Source organism: Vespa velutina, chromosome 10 (assembly GCF_912470025.1).
Source record: "Vespa velutina chromosome 10, iVesVel2.1, whole genome shotgun sequence".
Lineage (NCBI taxonomy): Eukaryota > Metazoa > Arthropoda > Insecta > Hymenoptera > Vespidae > Vespa > Vespa velutina.
Genome location: NC_062197.1, coordinates 3,852,588 through 3,875,608, shown reverse-complemented (window position 1 = coordinate 3,875,608; position 23,021 = coordinate 3,852,588). Strand labels below are relative to the sequence as shown.

Here is a 23,021-nt window from a genome sequence, read left to right as displayed (position 1 = left end):
GCATATATCTCTCGCTCGCTCACGCTCTCTTTCTCTCTTTCTTTCTCTCTCTCTCTCTCTCTCTTTCTCTCTTAGTACATACATGTTATTAAATATAAACTTATTCTACATTCATACATACACGCGCGCACACGCACACACATACGATAAAAGTAAATACAGAAACCAATGATTAACAATATTGTTCCCAATCGTTTCTTCGAAACGTATTTGTTAAAGCGTTATTCGGAACATTTGCGAACGGACAATAGACATTCCACGAAATTTTTTCTTTCAAAAATATATATACACATATTGTATTTTGAATAATAAATTGTGATCAAAAAGGGACAGATCATTCCACTATTGTATTGTTTCCACTAATCTTTGTATCTGCCTGGTGCGAGATTCATCACAGACATCATAACAAGAGATAGAACTTAAATCTTAGAAATATCGATGCCAACGAATCATTCTATTGTAAACTCATTTTCATTTGTACAATCTCAATCACCTGCTGAATAATACTTGACATTTGCATATATTTATATGTATATATATACATATATATATATATATATATATATATATATATATATATATATGTATATGCACATATATATACATATATACACATGCATCCACTATTTCGATAAATACATAACAATGGATACAAGATATATAATTTTAAAGCAAATGTTTTTATATAGTGATGTTATGCAATATTGCATGGATTTTCGATATCGTCAGCAAAGTAAAAGAATGTAAAGAAAAATAAAATTGTCGAATATATCCAATAAAATAGTAATAAAAATCTTCGCTTTAAAAAAAATTGTTTAAACATTTTTTTTAAAAACATCCATTGATATCGCGACAATCATATTATTGTTGTAAAATCATCGATCGAATCATCAAAATTCCATTTTAGCATAGAATGCACTATTAATATTAAAAAGTAAGAAAGTGTTTATGAATGTGAAACTATAATCTAATCTTACGGAAAGGCCAAGTTTATATCTCTTGATCTAAATCTTGATCCATACATACACTTATCCAATAGATACAGGAGCGTGTTATTTTTCATTAGATCTTTACTTATATACAATAAAACGTATTATGTCAAAGTTAAGATCTTTTTAAAGATAATAAATAAAAATTTTAAGATTTTTAAGCACAATAATATAATAAATTTTTTTTTTTAACAATATCCTTCATTAACTTTCGTTCCCCTTATAAAAAATTTGACTCGAGTTTTTTTTGTCGATACATTTTCTCCGTTGCACGGAATATATATATATATGTGTGTGTCCATAATATATTTATATATACACACACATATACATACATGACACATGCAAACGTTCATTCATGCATATTCACTTACTTACATACATACATACGTACATACATACATACATACATATTGCGTACATGTTTTTCGTGTAATTCCGGATGACTTTCAGTCAGTTACTTTCCGAATTGCACTTTTCGTCGTTATCATCTATAAATGATCTTTTTTTTTTTTTACTTTTATTTTTCTTTTCCTTTTTTTTTTCTTTTAAGAGTTTAATTTAAACAACAATACACATTTAGTACATTTATTTAAGTAGTAATTAAAGTCGTCCGCACTGTCTTTTTAACGGTTCGTGAACATCGTAAAATATGTTTAAACACGACGTGAACACAGCGATCGGACATTTAAGTTTAAGTTGCGATTTAGAATGGAACGACTTGTCTTTAAGACTAGATATGATCGTCCATTATCATATACATACTCTGTTGCTCTACGTTGAAAATACGCAGGCGGAAATACGAACAAAATGTGCACTGCACCCTATTTGTTCGTTCATCTATTAAATCTTTCTTTCTGTTTCCTTTTCTTTCTTATAAACGTTCCAACTAAAGATTAGTAAAAATAAATGTTGCGTGAACATCATTGAGCAACAAAACGTACAGTCCGTTCTTCATTTTTTTTTTTTTCAACCAACATTTACAATTTCTTCACTATTATAAATTCTTTTAGATGAATATCGCTACCGCAATGTTGTGACCTGCACTTCCTTTTTATCTGGTTAATCCTTTAACCGTTTTTTATTTTGGTCGCTTATGGACATTAAATACATATATATATATTTTTTATCTTTTTTCTTTTTTTTTTTTTTTCCCCTTAAATTCGCCAGTTGACATAACGACGATACTTTGGCTCGAGCTGTTTCTTCGTTTCCTCGAGTTCATTTATCTCATCGTCGTCATCGTCGTCGTCGTAAATTGTCTCTTTGTCCTCGTTCTCTTCCTCGTCCTCGTCCTCGTCCTCGTCCTCTTCATCTTCATCCTCCTCGTTGTCCTCTGTGTGGTCCACTTTACTTGGGACTACAATTAATAACGAATTAACATTAACTTTATGAAATACCACAAATCAATCACAAGATATCTATGTATACTACTCGCGTTGAATCTTTTTTTTTTCTTTTTTTTTTTTTTTGACTTAATTTAAATTTCTTCTCTAACGAGGACCGGATTATCTGATACAGTAAAGTAAATAAATATTTCACATGATTAATATACGACGTATTAACATTAAATTCAGTTGATTTTTTATTAAAGCTTAATTTTTTCTATTCACCAGATAAACAAAGAACATAAAAATTAATAAAATATTTATTGTTAATTGTAGAAACCAAAAAGAAAAATCATTGTGATGCAATTATAATTGTATGTGAGTTGAAAGTATAGAATGTAGTTTTAAGGAGTAAAAACACTCGATCATTATTTACTATTATGAAAAAAAAATGCATAATAAGTTTTATTTTTACTTTACTGTATCAACGATATGATTTTTCTATTAGCTTTGTATAATTTAGTAAATGAAATAAAGTTTTGCTAGGTTTTCATTAATGAAGGATATGTTTGATAAATGATATAAATGATATGAATGATAATGAGGGCCATATTTCCCTTTGTGAAAATAATATATGCGCTCTCGATTAGTTAGGCAAAGACATTACTGTACGGTATAAGCGTGGCATAATAAAGGATTAATTTGAAATTACAAAAAAATAAGCAAGTATAGTAGTCTTGAAAACGAACGTATAGAAAATGATGGAACGCCAGCCAACCCAATTTTCCTCTGGCACAACAGCATATATATCGAGGCACTATTAAAAGAGCAATTGATTCCATAATATGTTCCATCAAAATGTATTTAAATGCAGCAATGAATTTTGGTCCATCGACGACACACACATTTTGCAGAAATAAAAACATGACTTGCGTATATGATGAATTGCGGCCTAATCAATCGTTGAGTTGCAAAGAAATAAGTATGATGAAGGCATGTTATGCACCGAGTTATTAAATTTTTCATATATATATATATATATATATATATATGAAAGATTTATATATATATTTCATATATATATATATATATATATATATATATATATATATATATATATATATATATATATATTGCAGAGCGCTACATGTATGCATTAGATGTATCGAATCTTTTTTTTATCTGCCTTCATGAATGCAAATAATAACACCGCTTTGTATATGATTTATGCATAATTAAAAATTTATGAAAAATCATAAAAATATATTGTAAATAATGTCAAAGCTGCAGACAATAATTGATTTGTTATCAACGATATCAAAACTTGCAAAATATTTGTTTCATTTTCATTTGTGCGATGCATTAACGTTAGTATCCACAAGTTAAAGAATAATTCATACAAATGAAAATGCATTGAAAAGCGATTTTACCCCTTAAAACTTTGATATGAATACAAAATTAATCAACTGCATTTATCTTATCTTTATCTTCGATTTTATTCAAATGGTATTATTCCGAAGTAAAAAAATGCACCGAAAAAAAATATCGTTAAGATAGACGTGTATATCTCGTTTCCAATTTTTTTTCTTTTTTTTTTTCAAAGAAAATATTCAAATTGCTTGTTTGAAAATATTATTCCGCCAACATGTATAACTTACCTTGTAACATGAAAAACTACAGGCGGTTCAGCAACTATCCTATCATCTTCTTCAGAATTTGTTCCAACCGCCGCATTATTCGTGATTTCTATTCCACCTATCGAGCACGTAGACGTAACCACTGCGCATTTTACCATTTCAAGATACGAATAATTTACTTCTTTTACAGTATCATTATTTCTCGTTTGTATATGTTCAATGATATCAGATTTGAAATCTGTGAGATCATTAATGCGCTTACGGGGGCATTCAGCGTTGTCATCAACATTGCACGATGTTTTCTTCGGGATTTCGCTTTTAACAGTATCGTCTGTGTTAGGATTAATTTTAACACATACCAATGAACATTCAGATTCAATTCCGGAATCAACGCTTTCCTGGAAACTCTCTTTATGTTGCGGCTGAACGACCTCTGGAATGTTATCTTCTGAAGTTGACAAATTGGATTCCTCGATTCCTGAATCTTGGCTATTCCTATGAATATTTTCTGGCTTTTTAATAAGTAAAGTTGTAGACGAATGAGATGTCTGAGGTAGATCGAAAAATGAAGTTTCTGTTTCTACTGCATTCTGTTGCCATGCATCAGAAACTATATTAGGTAAATGTGTTTCTTCTTTAACAGAGTTTCCATCGTTAGATATATCAGTAATACAAAATATAAGATCTTCAGAGTCTGATTTTTCAAAATCTTGAAGAGTTTTTTTAACAGAGGCAGAAACATTTTCTCTTATCTGTGGTAATATTACAGTTGGAAGTATAGTAAAGTCAGATTCCTTACCAGAAGGCTTCTTTATATTATTTTCTATATAATTGTTAACTTTAACATCTTTAGATACAATTGGACATGCATCAATATTATTTGGTTTGGATAACAATGTCTCTTCTGTAATAAGATCATTTAATGTATCCTCTTTCCATAAAGCAACTGCAGCCTCGTCCGTGCATATATTAGCAGTTGGATGTATCTGTGCATTAACATTATTAAAATCATCAACATTATCTTTAGAAGTAAGACTTAACTCTGATATACATGATTTTATTTTACTATTTACAGTTGTACTCTTTGAATGTGGATCTATATCCACATGGCAAGTATTTGCTCCTACATCATGACTTAAAGCATCGTTTAAGTCGACCCATCTTTCATTTTCTTTGTTAATATTAACACTACATATTTTGGTAACTTCATTATTAAAATTTTTCTTCTTTTCTACATTAATTTCTAACATATCATGATTTATCATTGAAATATCATTTACACCATGGTTATAATCATCCACATGCATATTTGATGCTACTTCGTCATTCTTACAACAAGTATTAAGAAGCAAAGAATCTGCAACATCTTTTTCAGAAGTAGTCTGCAAATTTACTGGATCATCGAGCATACTTACAATATTTACATTATCTATGACTCTTATATCACATGTCACGTTACAAGATGAAGATATTTCATCACTAGTCAAATTAATACTGTCAGTCGAACTTCTATCACATACTTTTTCTATCTTTACAGAATCTATGTTCCCCAATTCATATCCTATGGTTTCTTTCTCAATAATATTTTCACTTACTTCTAAAACAGAGTATTCAGGTATATCCTTTAACTTAGGTATACATACAGTCATCTTGCTCTCTGGAACATTTATCGATGAAGCACTATTTACAGTTTTAGAGCAAGCTTTTACTACCACGGTTGAGGTAACACTATTTTCTTCTGCTATTAAATCTCTGCTAGCATGCCCGTCATCTTTTAATTGGACAATATCAGGTAACGTTTGAATATTTAAACTAGATACACTAGTTTCCTTTTCTTTATCGCTACTAAAGTTTCTACTATCGTAATTGGATGATTCTACATTATAATGTAATGATTTTTCTTTAAAATCTTTTTCTTTCATTTTTCCTTCGTTATATCCCTGATCTGCATGTTTTATTTGATTGGAGCACTTTTTGGATGACTGTTGTTCTGAGGCATTCGTATTGGTATCCGTTTTAAATGAAGCAAACATACTTGTTAATGTTTGTATACTTGGTAATTGTGTGACATTTAATGACTTTAATGATTTACTTTTAGAAGATAAAGATACAATGTCTGCAAATGTTCCAGAAGTATTAGTTTTACAGTTTGCTTTCCCGTCTTTGAAATACTGATGAAATTTATCACCAAATGCTAACACGCTATTTACACTACCTTGCAATAAATTTCTAAAATCTGTTTGACTAATATTGGATGATTCTGAAAAAAAATTTCCTTTATGTTGAAATAAACTGGGAAGCTTTTCTAAACCGGAAGTGTGCTTCTGAACTGGAGTACCTTTATTTCCTGATAGCGGAATTTGTGATTTTGCAGACAGTATATCTTCTACCGATTGCTGTATATTTGGTTCTTCTTTATTTAAATTTATAAGATCACCTGTTTCAATATTATCTTTCAAATCAATCTGTGTATCTTTTATAATTTCACTTTTACAATTATCAGTTTCCTTAAATATTAATGCAGAAGTATCTATCGTTTCTTCTTTTAGAGCTTCACTTTGATTGTCTTTAGAATCTTCCTTATGTTCGACAGTATAAACATTTAAGTTATCTTGAGTATTAACTTCGCTAGTATTCTTACTAGCAGTGAAACATTCATTTGTACTCTGTTCATTTGTATTATCAGATATATTCAATGGTTGTATACTATCATGTTTATTAACATTAATTGGAGTCGTGCTAATTTCACTATTTATTGCAATTTGTGCACCTTGTTTCTTTTCGTTATTTGTTTCTGTCTCTGATTTAAATATATTATCTGAATCATCCGAATCCACAGACTCTACTGAATCGACTTTGAAGTTAAAGCCGATGGTAACATTGGATTTAGATGAAGCGAAAACAGACTTAGGTGTAGATGTACAATTTGATGATTCAACGAGTGACACACGAAACCTAGATGTTCCACTTGTGGAAGGAAAGAAACACGTGGACATTGGTCCTAGCGATGTTGGAGTTACAGGAGATGAAGATGCTGAGGAATCTGTGGAACGTAACGATGCTTCTGAAACTCGAGACACAACAAATCGACTTCTAGAAGGACTCGGTATTGGACTTGCGACAGGCGAGGGGATAGGACTAGGAGCCGGGGAACGGAGGCGACCCCCACTAGTACGTTTCGGTTCAAGCGTCGATCGCCCGGTATCCTCGGTGGTTACTGAAGTCATGGGTGATGAAGGACATGGCAGTGTCTGACAAGTAAGCGAGATCTTACGGTTACTCGCGTTAAAGGATCTGCTATGATGTCTTGGACTTTCTGAATCCCCTATATTCTCATTCATCTGTTGATTTTCTTTATTGCGTGCACAATAACTTCTAATTTCTGCCACAACGTCCATATATTGATGTAAAGTTCCATCCTAGAATTATTGTGAAAAAATATTTATATAAATTATTAAAACAAAACAAAAAAATGCCTTCGAACATAAAAATACATACTATTTTAATCCGAGGCTTGTCATCTAGATCCAATTGTATAACACTCCTGTTTTTTTGCATAGCTGCACTAAGAGCTTTCATTCCTGTCATCTGTATACTATTATCTCGCAAATCTATCCTCTGTGAAAGTATATATATATATACTTATATTACACATATAAAACTGAATAATATTCAATTAAATATAACATAAAAATATAGTATCGAAAAAATTATTATCAAATATTATTTCCAATTAATTACATGTTACATACCTGTAAAACTTGATTATTTTCAATTACATCAGATAAAGCAATTATTCCATTACATGTCAGATCTGTGGATTGCATTCCCAATTGTAAAAGAATACGATTTTGTTTAAGGGAATCCTTCACAGTGATTAACATTTCACTGGTTAACATATTCTGTCCAATGTTTAATGTTTCCAGTGTCCTTGATAATGACTGAGTAGAAAGAAAACATTTTTTTATCCAAAACAATACATGGAAATATGACTCAAATTAGTTTAAAAAAAACAATACAAGTTATTGTTAATACTTTTGATCACACACGCACAGAGAGAGGATGAGACAGCAGACAGACAGACAGACAGACACACACAGATAGGCGCGCGCGCACACACGCACCATACACAATGTATATGTAATAATATTCTTCAAACGTATATTTAAAAATAATTAAATATATTAAATTACTCACAATAATGCGAGAGAAGTACGGAGATGATTTTTTAGTAAGGCGATTATTCCATAATATGAGTATACTCAATCCTTTGCCATCTTTATCTTCATGAACTTGATTAATAAGTCCTTCTAATAGATCCTGTACACCATTATCTTGAATGTTATTATTACTAAAAGGAAAAACATACATATTATATTTTTACACTATTTGAGTAATTCAGTTTATACAATTTTGCATAATTTTTCAATTTTATCTACCTAATATCAAGTAATTGTAAGTGATTATTGAGCCTTAATAAAGATCCAAGCTGTATAGCATCGTATAAATCGAGTCCATTATCAGCTAAGTAAAGTTCTCTTATCCCTGTATTCATTTTCAGAGCTGTAACTGTTATGATAAAAAAATAATTATCACCATTAATTAAAAGTTTTATATTTTTTATTGCAAAAACTTTATTTTTATCGTTTTCTATTACATATGGATGATTAAATGTTTACTATGAATAAAAAGACTGTTAAGCATGAGAAAAAGCAATTGTACTGAACAATGTTAGAACAGCAAATATAATTAATTAGTAATTACATTTATACAAATATAAAATGAACAATTTTCTATGTGATCGCACTTATAAAAATGAAAGTGCATTCAACATCAATACATGAAATACCACCTTGCAGAAAGAGGTTTTATAATCAGAGTTTTGTATTGAATTAATATAAAATAATATAAAATAAATATTTTATATTTTGCATAAATTTCATTTACTTTTTTAATATGAAAATAAAAATAATATAGAAGATTTTTATACATTTCTTGTATATTGGAATGATATGTGGACCAAAGAAAAGGCATAAAGAAAAAATGTAACTTATAAAAATTTATCTTATATAATAACAATATGTGATGTATTTTTGTTAGGATTAGAACCCAATCACCTTATAATTTTTATCTGCAAAATAACAGAAATAATATATTGTGCAATATAATAAATACCTAGTATGACGATAGGTCTTCCTGATAGTCCACAATTTTCTAATTTAAGGACATGTAGATGGTAGACTAATCGTATTGCGCGGCTCAAAATATTCATGTACTGTTCATTAAGCATTACATCCTTAGCTTCAAGCTGTTCTAAACATTGGGTCTAGACAAATAATGATTTCATTAATTAAACACGGAATAATGTGTGAAAAAAAAATTAATCATACAACTTCGCAATAATATTTGTAGGTGAAAATATTTTTTGCTATTTATCTATTACTAAATTTATGATAATAACAAAACTACATGTATATGCAATTAGAAATTACAAAAAAAATGTTGAAATATACATAATCATATCAACCTTTTTAATCATATGTGAACATGCTTGCCAACCACGAGCACCAATATCTGAATTAGATGAAATGTTCAAATGTTTTGCAGACTCATAATATTCTAGCATATCAAATAATATTACAGAACTCTGTAATGAAAATTTAGAATTAATAATATACAGTATGTCTTTATAAAATACTTGGTAATAAAACTTAGAGAGAGAGAGAGAGAGAGAACTTGTGAATACCTCATCGTTTAAAGATGTAGCTTCCAAGTCAATTTTATTAAATTGAATTCTTTTAAGAATTTCTTCTAGTGTTTCTGAATTATTCAGATCCAAGTTTACTCCTTTTAAATTAAATTCATTATTATATTCTTCAGACAAATCCCAACTCTATTTTAAAAAGTTCAAAATTAATTGTAATTATAAACAAAGGCTACTTAAAGGACATAAATATATCATCATTAAATGTCTTTATTTTTTAATATGATAAAAAAATAATAATTAATATTTATAAATATAGATATTATTATATATCTAGTGTATATCAAATAATTACATTATATAATAGAATATTTTTAAATATGAAGAAATATTTATATTTAATTAATTTTTATTAGATATTGTTTCTTCGTTGTTGATAATATAACAAAGCTGTTGACACTATAAACTAGCTATACCTCTAATTGAGCTAAAACTTTTTCCAATGGCTCAGTGTTGTGCCGTTTGCAGGATTCCTTATACGCTGTGATCAAGTCCTCACGATTCACATTTTCAGCTGTGAACAAGTATTGATATTATGTTGAAACTAAAAAAAGTATTAAATAAGAACATGAGTATTTGACTTAAAAACATTTTGTATCATTAAACATAAAGAACAAATAAACAAATACAATATGTGGTTGCACATATATAAAACTTAATAATATTTTGTTACATTAAGAATCGTATTTCAAATTCAATTATATAAACTCCATCATATAATCAACTTACCATACTTATGATAGTATCTATGAATAGTCATATATAGATCTATATATTTACATCATTAAAAATTATTTTTATTAAATGAAGTTAACTAATAAAATGATCATACAATCGTACTTCTTATAATAGTATTATGTCATCTGAATTAGATATATAAATTATAAATATAATCTTAAATACTACGAAAATACTTATTGCATATGATACTGCAATATATGGCAACTTTGTATAACTTGAACTCCTTCTAGATCAAATTTAAATGTACTTAACTAAGTATAATAGACATACTTTAACTCTGCATCAAACTTATAATTAGTACATCGTTCAGATTGTGAAATCCTAAACATCCTTCTCTTGGCACAGTCTATAAAAAAAGTCTGATAGCTTAGTGACAAAGCATAAATATATAACCAAAGAGGTAATTAAGAACTACATAAAAAAAAATTAATAAATATACATAATTAATAATAATAAGTATTTTTTTTATTATGTAATATAGGAATTTTATCTTTTAAAAAAATTTAAATATTATAGTTCATTACGCATAAAATATAATCTTTAATTGTAAATAAAACTTCAATTCAACGATCAACAATAAATAATTAATTAAACAATATTTATTAAACTTATTTCTTATTTTTCATTTTATGTAAGTATTAGTACAACACATAGTAACTTGCACGATTTTTGGGAAAGATACATAGTTTTTAATATATGAATTTTACAAGATACAATCACAATTCAATCTTAATTACTTCATTGTTTCAATATATAAAATTAATTTTGTTTTCTAATACTACAATTAGTAATCATTATATATTCTATATAATTTATTTTGATATATTTAAATCATTGTTGTTTATAGTCAGTAGTTCTTACAACTTTTTTGTAACAATAATAGATGGATGGATGGATGAACGGACAGAAAAGAAACTATTGCATTAAATATATAATTTCTAAGAATCATAATATTAAATAATAACATATAATAAAATGATTGATGATTTAATTTCATAGTACAATATTAAATTGTAGTAATATTTAATAATTAAGTTAAAAATTGTAATTAGAAAAGAGATGAAACAAATTGTATTATAATTTCACATAAATTTTATCAGTTATATAGTTGAAAATGATTGTCATTTTCAACTATATTAATTAACAAAACAAATAAGAGATAAGACAATTGTCTCAATTTTGTATATGAAAATTGAATCAATACAATAACATACTCATTGAAGAAATCATTATGAAGACAATTTCACATAATGAAACATAAATAAAAAAAAATTAATACTTACTGACTTTTTAATTCAAGATAAATATCATTCTGCTAAGGAATAATATAAAAAAAATGAATATAAATAAGAGAGAATAAATGATTGTCCTCACCATGTCTCCAAGGATTAGGCGGCTCCAAATATCCCGTAACCAAATTGATGTCATTTGTTGGAAAACTCACTCGTCGGGGAGGCCATTTCTTCGTATATGCTAAAGCGCTCCGTATTTGTCTACCATCAATCCATATGTATGGGGAATTCGGAACATTGCCTGTACCAAATCGTGGCCTTCTACCAGTGTATGTTGTCGTGGTAGTCGTTGCCTTCGTCTCCGCCGTCGTCTCCGTCGTCCTCTTTGTCGTTCCCGTAGTCGTCGTTGATAGAGGCACATTAGGTTTGTCCTCAGTGTTCAAGGTCGTAAGCGAATTCTCGCAAATACGCGTACTCGAATCCGCTCCTTCGCTCATACTTCAAAAAGTCTCTAACATATTTTTTCGATCGAAATTACACTTTATACACAAAACACACACCGTTAGCGATCCTTTACTCACTTACGAATGCCCGAGGACTTGTCAACTTACGTTACAGAAGACGAATACTAACTGCTCGCATTGAAATCGCCATCTTTGTTGCCATTTAGCAAGTCGACAACCATAGAAATTTTACTTACCCCGACTACATGCGAACGAACTATCTATTCCGAAGTTCGCGCGCCATCGAACTATCGAATTTCTCTCTTTTCTTTATAATCACTTTAAACTGACCAATAGTATTGTTAATAATAGAAAAACGACAAATAGTGATTGGAGGAAATTCAATCAATATTTTGACGATTCAAAGTTTACGAAAAAAAAGAAATTCATATTTTTTATGTATATATATATATACAAATATATATATATATAATTAAAGATTATGTAAATATATAATAAATGTATGTATTACTTTGAATTGATGAACACACTATATTTTTAAAGAAGTCACCTCATTGATGCTTCCTTTCTATTAAAAACAGTGATTGGTTAAGTACATTGATTTATTTATACTATAGATATCGATCAAACTATACTTTAAAAAAAACAAAAATTTAGTCAATGACATCATACGAATATTCTTTACGTCATTTCATTTCTTGCATTGAAGTGTGAAGTGATTCTTAGTGACAGCGTCTATTTGAAATATGTCTATATAAGGTATAGCAAACTATACTTAATAAAAGTTGTTAAAAATTGACTTATTTTAAATTTATTATGAAAATATTCTTAATAGAGTGTATCTTTGTTATATGTTTTGTAAATATTTCCTTTGTTTCTATGGATAAAAGTTAAAAATTTGTATAATCTTATAATTTATAGATTCTCTGTGGTGCATATTACGAATATAACTTCAACATTTAATTATATATAAAAAAAATGGAGACTATTATACAACAAAAAGTAATTGAAGTTGCAAATACTGTTGAAAAACAATTGGATGCAGAATTAGAAAGGCTTGATAATTTAGATATTAATGATATTGAGAAACTAAGAGAAAATCGTTTGCAAGAACTTAAAAAATTACAGAAACAGAAACAAGACTGGCTTTCTTTGGTACTTGTAACATTGACAAGAACTATTTTGTTTTTTCTTCATTATATTAATAATATATTTCTAATTTGTATATATTTTAGGGTCATGGAGAATATACAGAAATACCAGATGAAAAAGAATTCTTTGAAATTTCCAAGAAATCTCAGAATATTGTTTGCTTATTCTATAAAGATGATTCGCCAAGATGTAAAATCGTAGACTATCATTTCAAAATATTAGCTAATAAGCATTTGGAAGCAAAATTTTGTAAATTGAATGTGGAACGTTGTCCATTTCTTACTGGTAAATTAAAACATTTTGAAAATTATAAATATTCCTATTATTTTACTTCAGAGGTAAAGCTAATAACTATATATACTTTCAGAACGTTTGCGCATAAAAATCATTCCTACAATAGCGCTTATAGTAAATGGGAAAACAAAAGACTACATTGTTGGTTTTACTCAATTGGGTAATTGTGATGATTTTTCTACTGAAACATTAGAAGTTCGAATTGCTCAATCTAATGCTATTAGTTGTAATGATGATTTCATACATTCTTCTAACAATACTAAAAAACCATGGTTGTCTCATATAGTAAAACCTAAAACTATTAAAGGACATGAATCTGATGATTCTGATGATGATTAAACATATGATCACTATTAATACATATATTTTTATTTACATTAATAGTTTTAAAGTTTATATTTTTTAAATGCTTATTGTATGCTATAATAAAAATTGTTTGATTATTTTCAATCGAAATCTTAAATAAAAATATTTGATACATTGTGTCATCTGTATTTCATATATCTTATGGTATAAAAAATGTATCTTCATTTATGATATATTTAATACTTTATTAATATTACTATTTGGTAATAACTATATATATTGATCTGCAATTAAAATTTTAATATGCCACATTAACATAGCATAATATTTCTAAGATTATATAAAGTATATATATGTGTTTATATATATATATATATATATCTTAATTAATTGTGTAGAACGATCAAAAGTTATAGATATTAGAATTTATATAAAATATTTCTTTTTTATAATGAATGTTAAGGAAATGACTGGAATTTTTAATCAAATGTAATTACTTTTATGAAATATTTCATGGCACACATTTAATGGTGTATGCATTTCCATGTTGCACTTAATACAATAAGCACATAAGCATTCTAAGTACATACTTAAATTTAATTTAATAATTTATATATATTTTTACTTCATTATATAAATAAAGCAAGAATGTAGGATAATGCATGAAATATATTATGCACACTATGATATACAGAGAACTACTTTGAAGAGGAAGAGAAGACATTAATTAAATAAAGTGCACAATTTTATAAAAAAATAAGATTATAATGAATTTAAATGTCTTTTTTAACTATCTATATATGAAATCTTTTTTATAATAAATTTAATAAAAAATATTTTTGTTCAATCAAAAATTAATTTTACTCAGATATTTATAAGTAATTTTGATATTACAAAATCTATGATTATATATATAGATATATGTGTGTGTGTGTGTGTGTGTGTGTGTGTGTGTATGTGTATATATATAATTAGAGATAATTATGTGTTATAATAATAATAATAATAATAATAATAATAATATATATATATATATATATATATATATATATATATATATACACATATATATATATATATACACATACCACACATATATGCATATGTAACAACTGCACATATAACACGAATGAAAAAAAAGAACTAAACCAAAAGCAATAAGGTATATTTTATAGAATAAAGACTTAACAATTACACTTATCTATATCTTATGCAATATTGATCACAATTATGATACTTATAGATATTTTGTACAGTCACACTGTTAGTAATTTATCTGTTTTATCATTATAAATATAATAGTATTAACTTCTTAAGAAACATAAACAGTACTTAATTTTGAAAAATTTTAATAATCTACTAACATAGATTGAAATACATCTGCTCAAAATTTTAAAGTATACGTCAGATGTATGTAACATACTATTACATTAGATTTTTTTTCAATTAATATGAATCAGTGATATACATGGATAAGAACGTCAGTGTTTTTTAGCGTAAATAATTATTTATTCATGATGTACTGCAAAATTTTTATATATAATTGTATCATACAATTTGCACAATTATCATATTAATTGATTCACAAAAATCTTAAATATCACTTTGGGAACTATTAATCATTGTAATATAACATGTTCAATATGAAAGTATCACTTTTAATAATTGGATGAATATAAATTGAAATTCAATAAATGATGAATTTAGTATTTATATAGTATGTCATTATATGAATACTTGAAAATATATATATTTTTGTAATATATATATGTATACTATAAAGCTTTAAAATTTTTTGATATTATATATCTAGTATTTTAAATTATATAGGCATACACAAGTTAATATAACAACAAAAATATGAAGAAACACGTTCCTCTATAATAATAGAATAAAAATGAATTTTCGTATATCTGAATAACGAAAATATAAACTAACAAATTCTGTAAAATATTTCATATCTTTAAATTAAATAATCATTTTTTAAATTGAGCAAGAATGCATGGTTAATATTGTGTTAAACTACCAATTTGTATTACAAAAGATACATAATTAAGAGTTGCTATATATACATAGCCACTGACTGATATACATTTTTTTTACTAAACTGTAAAATAATATAAAATATTTTATAATTAACTGACAAAATAACATTTTTCTATATTTATTATTTATCTACATGTTTAGTGTTGTATCAATTGATTGGTTCTCATTGTAATGAGATGACAGTGGATTAATTAATAAAAATGCCTACGTTATAATCAATTAATACAAATGTGCTTTTCTCCAAATAAAAATACTTCTTTTTTCAAAGTAAATTATAAAATTGTTTTCTACTTAATTTAACCCTAAAAATAATGATAAAAGATAATATTTAGACATAATATTATATTCATTCATATATTCACATTATTTTAACAACTTATATATTAATGTTTTCATTTATGAAAACAAATTTGACCAGCCACTTCAAATGCAGTTTACCTCACTGTATATAGTTTGATATCCGAGAGAGTCATAGTATTATATGTCTTCTACCTTTAATACGATTTACCAAATTACAGATCTTAAGAGCAGGTCCAAGCTTTAGTCCCATATATTTCATCATCATATCAGAATTTAAAAGAAGTAAAGCCTTTCCATCGATTTCCTGAAAATAATATTAAATAGTCACTGTCAATGTTTTCTTCTTTATGATATTTTTAATTTCAAGTAAAAAAAAAAGGGGAAAAAAAAGAAGAAAAAGAAAAAAGAAAGAAAAATTACATGTTTCCTAAACAAATCTGCATGCTGTCCCAATGCAGGATCTGTTAGGGCGATATAATGTATAACATCTTCTATGGTCCATTCAGCAGGTTCTGTAGATAGTGTACGATTTGCTGTATTTTCTGACTGTGTTGTTGATGTTGCAGCTTCCAATTCTAAGCATAATTATAAATTTAGAAACTATACTTAATTTTATATTAAATATTATTAAATAATTACTTTATGAAATGAATTCTATATCATTAATTTTAAATAATACTTTTCTCATAACAAAATTCTGATAAAATTTGCTTACCAGGAACTGATTTGCGTGGTTGTTTCGCTGGTGTTGGAGATGAAAGTGTTGTATTATTTATACTTTGCACAGGTTGCTGTGCTTGTTGTTGCATACTAGATGAAAGAGTTTGTTGACTTTGAGACGACCATCTTCGTTTTTCAGCATTATTATTACTTGTTTCTTCACAATTCGTTGATTGTGGCTGTTGAGTATTTGGACATTTATTACAAGGTTCTTTTCTCCTGGATAGCATATGTTCACAAGCACAAAGATCTTCAAGTTGCCGCCTGATATACACATAAAAATCCTCTTCTTCCATAAATAAAGGTAATCTAACAGAAGTAGGTTTACTTTCTAAAATTAAATTGATATTTTCTCCTTCGCCACGTTTTAACAAACTTAACATTTGTCTTGGACTCATTGCTGCCATGAGAAAAGCTTGGAAAATATCTCTTGTGACATTTAATATAGGACCTGTACCAAATTGTGCTGGCATAGCTTTTACTTTACGAGGATCAAAATAAGGACCACATGTACAATTGTGATTCACATAAATAGTAACTGTAACATTATAAAATGTTATTTACATATTATTCTATTAAGAAAATAATTTCTAAATTTATTCCTTTAAAATTGTATAAATACCATTGTCAAGAGGATGTGGTTTAGTATTAGCTGTACTAGTATCTGGTTCTGTAGCTGGTTGTGGAGGTGGACTTGAACCAGCTGGACTTACCAAAGCAACTGCTGGTTCTCCACTGGTACCACCACCAGACACTGCCATTACTGGCAAAACATTACTAGTCCTTGACTTAAATCTGTTAGGACCTGTTGCTGTATAAATGAAATGCTTATGTAAATATTATAAAAAGAGAATAGGAAACATAATTAATTTTATTAATCAATTATTATTCAATAAATAAAAACATAACTTACATTTTTGTCTTGGCGGTTGTAGTGGATGTCCACTTTTAAAGCACCATCCTGCAGGAAAGATATCTCTAGAATCAAAGCGACACCAATAATCAAATGCTCCACGCCAACCATCAAAGGTTATATGAATCATATCATCTTTCACAGCACCAACAGTAGCAGTACATATAAGTTGTGGATTTTTTTTATCTATAGCTTCCAATTTATGCCCAACTTCAAACATATTAGAACGAGGTGTCTTTGGTTCACGTTTAAATACTTTAGCAGGTGCCATTTCAGCTCCATTTAATGTTTTCAATAGAAACATTGGCCAACTGGAAGCATTCATACGAAAGCCCAAGGGAGGTTGAAGCATACCACCTGATTTTTCGCAGTGTCCAATTGGATGAATTTCATTACTGTCAACTAAACGCCAAAAGTCATTTTTATTATCAGATCCATCAAGTCGTAGTCTTAATCGAGGACCAAGGACACCAACTACTGTTGCAATACAAGTTGATGTTAAATTACGAGGATCTAAAGCCTCCAATTTCATGCCCATTTTAAATTCATTTGTTGGTGGCACTTCGTGCTATGAAATATTTTAAATAATATGTATTATTCATTGACAAAAATAATCTAATTTTTGTTTATATATTACAGCATACCTGTTTAAAGCATTCAACAGGTGCTGCAGAACTATTTGTTTCTTTTAAATAAAGATCCCAATCAAAAGTTTGATATGTCTCATATTGAAATGGACCAGTTGAAGTAGATGGTGGATGAGATACATTTGTATGATTATTTGTATGAGAATAAACTTGTGTTGCAGAAGCTACACTGTTATTATTTGATAAGTTGGATGGAATTGGAGAAGATGCAGGTGATGATTGATCTTTATTACCTGAAAAAACATAATATATTGCACAATCTTATAATATAAATTATAAAATATTTTCTCTCAATAGTAAATCTCTAAGTAACCAAATTTTATGTTTTCAATATTATTCTATTTGTAAGCAATATTTTAGGTAACTAACTTTTTTTCATTTCAACTTGATTTTCCTTCTTTTGATGTTTATTAAGGCAAAATGATGAACAGAAATCTTTTGTAGGACCATCTTTCTGTTCCAATTTAACTGGTGTACCTCTGATTACATTATCACATTGTACGCAAGCACCACGTACATAGGCTTTACGAAATTCTGACAAACATGTTTCAGAACAAAATTCTTTTTTTCCATGCTGAGTGGGAAGAACATATTTTAATGGCTGTTTAGTTTCTCCACACCAAGTACAAGAATTTTTTGATTTAGGTGGTCTTCCAGGACCTGTAATATTTAATAATATTAAATATTTATAAATATAATATCTCCATTATATTAAAAAGTTAAAAAATAATTTTATGTATATAATATTATATATATATATATAATAGATTTTTCTGATGCATTAATACTACAAAGATATTATATTACAATATATGTAATCATACACTATATAATAAATGTAAACTAATAATTAAATAAATTCTCTCTGAAGTAATGAAAGGTTACTTTTGATAGTTTAACATACCTCGCATTTTACTCTGAGTTGACGACATATTTTCACATAAAAAATTATGATCAACAGTACAGTCAGTACACGACAATGCTAATATATCCTAGTAATTAAGGTCATCTTCATGTCCATTAACGAAATAAATTTTGAAGCACATACACCCAGATTCGATATTTCAAATTCTCTCACTTTTGTATGTAATAAAAAATACACGCTATTGTTATATATGCATATAAGATACTATTTGCTTATAAATATCAATGTTAAGAATAACTTTATATGCACTATTCACAATCTTTTCATTCGAACCAAAATAATACTCTCTGAAATACAAGTTATTGTGCCAATCCGCCATATTGCTTTGATTTGACCGCGCAATCCACGGGCAAGATATTACGTAGATTTGAAATACTAAACATATTTCTTTAATAAGTTTGAAAGTATTAACACTTGTACATTTACCCCATTAGATTAATTTAAAAAATGATTTAAACATTTTTTTCCCTTAAATTCTAATATTTATTTTACATTATATTTCCGTAATAGATAAGACATCAATTATTAAAGATAATAGATACCAATTCAGTTCTCGTCATAAAATTTAGATGGCATTAATGTTTCGTTCTATATAGAAATTTATTCATTAAACAGATGAGTCACGATATAAGAAACTCACGTATTCGTAACATAGAATAGATAATAATGTTTTTAACGAATATATTATTAAAGAAAGCAAAAAGCAAGTAAGCATTTCTTATAAATATACTAAAGCTATATAAATAATATTTATAAATCGTTATTATTTTATATTAAAATATACATTGTGCGTGAATAAATCATTTGAAATGAACTATTTCTGATATTAATGCATTTGAGATCATTTATTTTTTGTTTATTTAGATTACTCTTAGTTTTAACAGAAAGTGTAGTAAGTGGCCATACTAAGCATATGATCAGAGAAAGAACTGCTGATAAAATAGAAGTGATAAAATTTGATCCATATAGTAAGTTATAAGTAATGATCTTTTATAGAATTACCCAATTCTAATAAAGAAATTAAGTAAAATACACATCGGTCTTAATTTGTCAATTATATATATATATATTTTTTTTTAGTTCAAACAATGGCAATCTATAAAGAAAAGAAAAAAATACGAGGTGTAGGTTAATAAACAAAATATAGAATATTAATATAGATATATTAATCATAATAAATATATAAAATGTAACAATATCTCATGTATTTTATTGTATTAATGCTAATATGAAAATAAAGTATATGATATCTGAACATAAATTATGAATATTTATTACATTCTTTTTTATATTGTTTTTTTTTCTTAAGATCAATATAACCAAAAATTAAAAAAAAAAAATCTTAATTGAAATGTTAAATATTAATGTAATTTTTTTTTATTTATTAACTAAACATCTCTAATAATATTTTGCAATGTCGTAATTATAAATACTATATATTAATAATTCGTTAACATGATAAATGATTCGTTGGAATGATAGGTAATTTTAAAACAAATAAAATCGTTCCTTAGATATGAATTGAATTAAATGAATAAAGAAAAAATAATAAAAAAAATATATAACATTACACGCAACTAGATTGACATAAAATTATCATTGGATTCGAGTAAATATGATTATAATTGATGAGCTTTCAAACGACATCTACAACCAATTTCGGAACACACTTTAGATTGTTTTATGAAGGCGACAATCGAAGACTACGAAAGCAAATCTGAAAAGAGAGTTTTGTCAGATAATTAAAAAAAAGAAATTGTCATTCTTAAAGAAAATAATTATAATATATTAAAAAATATGTCTTTGGCAAAGGTTAGTTGTATCGCTAAAGATAATAACGAAGTATTTATTAAAAATGAATTGTCTTACAATAGATTGAGTTTGCAGTCAACATGACTTGTCAAAAATGTGTTAATACTGTTCGAGAGAGTTTATTAGATTTGAACGGTATTGAGAATTTAGATGTCTCGTTAGAACGTGGTACAGTTGTTGTTGAAACTAATCTTCCATTTACTTTGATACAAGAAAAGATAGAGAAATCTGGAAAGAAAGCTGTTCTTAAAGGATATGGAGGTAAACAAATATATCTATATAAACGTAATCAAAATGCAAAATGATAACAAACAATTAAATTAATTAAATTTTTCCTTTTATAAAATATATTTAATATTACAAATTTTTTGATTATACTTTGAGATACTATTAAAAATAATTTTATAGAAAACAATTATAGTGCAGTTTCGATGTTAGGAGGTAACTCAGGATATAGTGTAAGTAATAATATAAAAGGTGTTATAAGATTTGTGCAAACTGTAGAAGGATGTATAGTAGATGGAACAGTTGATGGACTTGAACCTGGACAACATGGAATACATATACATGAATGTGGAGATATCTCTAAAGGATGTGAAAGGTACTACAGAGTATTTTACAAGTATTAAATAATTTCTAAATATATATTTTTTATATAATTTATTTGTCAATAGTGTAGGAGAGCATTTTAACCCATATAATAGCATACATGGCGGACCTGAAGATGATATATCTAAAAAGGTAAAATTATTAAGAAATAATATGTATATTAAAAAATTATTTATTTTATACTTTATAGTATTCCTTATTTTAAATTAATTTTAGATATAAAATTTTTCTTTCTTTATAACAGCACATTGGTGATCTTGGGAATATAGAGGCAGACAATAATGGAAGAGCTTTATTTAGGAAAATCAATCAACTCCTGACAGTGTCAGATATTATTGGAAGATCGCTTGTTATTACTGATAAACCAGACGATCTTGGCAAAGGCAATGATCAACAATCACAAATAGATGGAAATAGTGGAAAAAGGTAAGAGATATATTGTAAATATTTTATCTCTTATCTTATCTTTTATATCTTTATCTTCTTTTTTTATAGATTGGCATGTGGAATTATTGCTCGTTCATCTAGTTTGTTTCAAAATACAAAACAGATATGTGCATGTGATGGTCTTACTATCTGGGATGAAAGAGAAGGCACACGTTCAAATCAAAAAGAATTAACAAAATACACAGAAACAAGTAATAAAATATGTATAGTATGTTAAAATGAATCATAAACAATAGATAAAGAAATAGAAACTCTATAACAATTTAGTTGCTAGTAAAATGAATTAGAATTATATATAAGTAAATTAAGCTTTGTTTGTTTTTAATAACTAATAATAAAATTTTTAAATTATATAATTGCTATGTATTTTTCAGCAAGTCTCTAAATACATCTGTGGATCATTCCAATTGTTGAAAATGATTATACATTCCATTCGATATAATGATATTGCAAAGTTTTACATGTAAATACGTTTTTAAAAATATGCATTTCTTCATTTTTTGCAATAAAGGAAAATTAGCAATATTTTGCGATTTCAACTGTATTTAAGTTTAAGACAAAAGAATAAGAATACAATAAAAATATTAAGGAAAAAACATTTGGCATTATATAATTTCATTTTATGACGTATTTGACGCGAAATATAAAAGACTCTAAAGAAGAGTAGAACAAAAAAAAACAAAGGGAGTAAAATA

General features: G+C 27.1%; 5 protein-coding genes across 10 annotated transcripts; 3 read left to right on the top strand and 2 right to left on the bottom strand.

Annotated features, from left to right (window-relative positions):
• Positions 1-69: 69 nt before the first annotated feature.
• LOC124952430 lies at positions 70-12,480 on the bottom strand. 3 transcript variants are annotated; one of them, XM_047502299.1, is made up of 12 exons: positions 11,834-12,480; positions 10,135-10,232; positions 9,701-9,847; positions 9,482-9,601; positions 9,130-9,280; positions 8,394-8,523; positions 8,152-8,305; positions 7,707-7,895; positions 7,453-7,572; positions 7,229-7,373; positions 3,976-6,997; positions 70-2,349 (listed from the first exon to the last, which is right to left on the bottom strand). In XM_047502299.1, the coding sequence occupies exons 1-12, from the start codon at positions 12,186-12,188 to the stop codon at positions 2,340-2,342; spliced, it is 4,641 nt and encodes a 1,546-aa protein (XP_047358255.1). In that variant the 5' UTR covers positions 12,189-12,480; the 3' UTR covers positions 70-2,339. The 3 variants fall into 3 exon arrangements, with proteins under 3 accessions (XP_047358255.1, XP_047358253.1, XP_047358254.1); XM_047502297.1 differs by having other exon boundaries at positions 3,976-7,373; positions 11,834-12,202; positions 12,273-12,480; XM_047502298.1 differs by having other exon boundaries at positions 3,976-7,373; positions 11,834-12,202; positions 12,303-12,480.
• Positions 12,481-12,623: 143 nt separating this feature from the next.
• LOC124952437 (thioredoxin domain-containing protein 9) lies at positions 12,624-14,079 on the top strand. 2 transcript variants are annotated; one of them, XM_047502314.1, is made up of 4 exons: positions 12,624-12,742; positions 13,077-13,310; positions 13,391-13,592; positions 13,675-14,079. In XM_047502314.1, the coding sequence occupies exons 2-4, from the start codon at positions 13,134-13,136 to the stop codon at positions 13,938-13,940; spliced, it is 645 nt and encodes a 214-aa protein (XP_047358270.1). In that variant the 5' UTR covers positions 12,624-12,742; positions 13,077-13,133; the 3' UTR covers positions 13,941-14,079. The 2 variants fall into 2 exon arrangements, with proteins under 2 accessions (XP_047358270.1, XP_047358269.1); XM_047502313.1 differs by lacking the exon at positions 12,624-12,742 and adding an exon at positions 12,755-12,914.
• Positions 14,080-15,774: 1,695 nt separating this feature from the next.
• LOC124952104 (polycomb protein Scm) lies at positions 15,775-19,969 on the bottom strand. Its single transcript, XM_047501471.1, has 8 exons — positions 19,438-19,969; positions 18,903-19,193; positions 18,531-18,766; positions 17,887-18,454; positions 17,596-17,784; positions 16,969-17,511; positions 16,674-16,828; positions 15,775-16,557 (listed from the first exon to the last, which is right to left on the bottom strand). Exons 1-8 carry the CDS (start codon positions 19,463-19,465, stop codon positions 16,423-16,425), a joined length of 2,145 nt encoding a protein of 714 aa, XP_047357427.1. The 5' UTR covers positions 19,466-19,969; the 3' UTR covers positions 15,775-16,422.
• Positions 19,970-20,009: 40 nt separating this feature from the next.
• Positions 20,010-20,599, top strand: LOC124952108 (39S ribosomal protein L33, mitochondrial). The gene is made up of 3 exons (XM_047501477.1): positions 20,010-20,165; positions 20,323-20,426; positions 20,539-20,599. Exons 1-3 carry the CDS (start codon positions 20,125-20,127, stop codon positions 20,589-20,591), a joined length of 198 nt encoding a protein of 65 aa, XP_047357433.1. The 5' UTR covers positions 20,010-20,124; the 3' UTR covers positions 20,592-20,599.
• A 498-nt stretch (positions 20,600-21,097) lies between these two features.
• LOC124952106 (copper chaperone for superoxide dismutase-like) lies at positions 21,098-22,851 on the top strand. Of its 3 annotated transcripts, none has more exons than XM_047501474.1 (7): positions 21,098-21,270; positions 21,333-21,531; positions 21,679-21,871; positions 21,945-22,011; positions 22,124-22,305; positions 22,375-22,534; positions 22,701-22,851. In XM_047501474.1, exons 1-7 carry the CDS (start codon positions 21,256-21,258, stop codon positions 22,791-22,793), a joined length of 909 nt encoding a protein of 302 aa, XP_047357430.1. In that variant the 5' UTR covers positions 21,098-21,255; the 3' UTR covers positions 22,794-22,851. The 3 variants fall into 3 exon arrangements, with proteins under 3 accessions (XP_047357430.1, XP_047357431.1, XP_047357432.1); XM_047501476.1 differs by having other exon boundaries at positions 21,115-21,270; positions 22,375-22,517; XM_047501475.1 differs by lacking the exon at positions 22,701-22,851 and having other exon boundaries at positions 21,106-21,270; positions 22,375-22,659.
• The last annotated feature ends 170 nt before the right edge of the window (positions 22,852-23,021 follow it).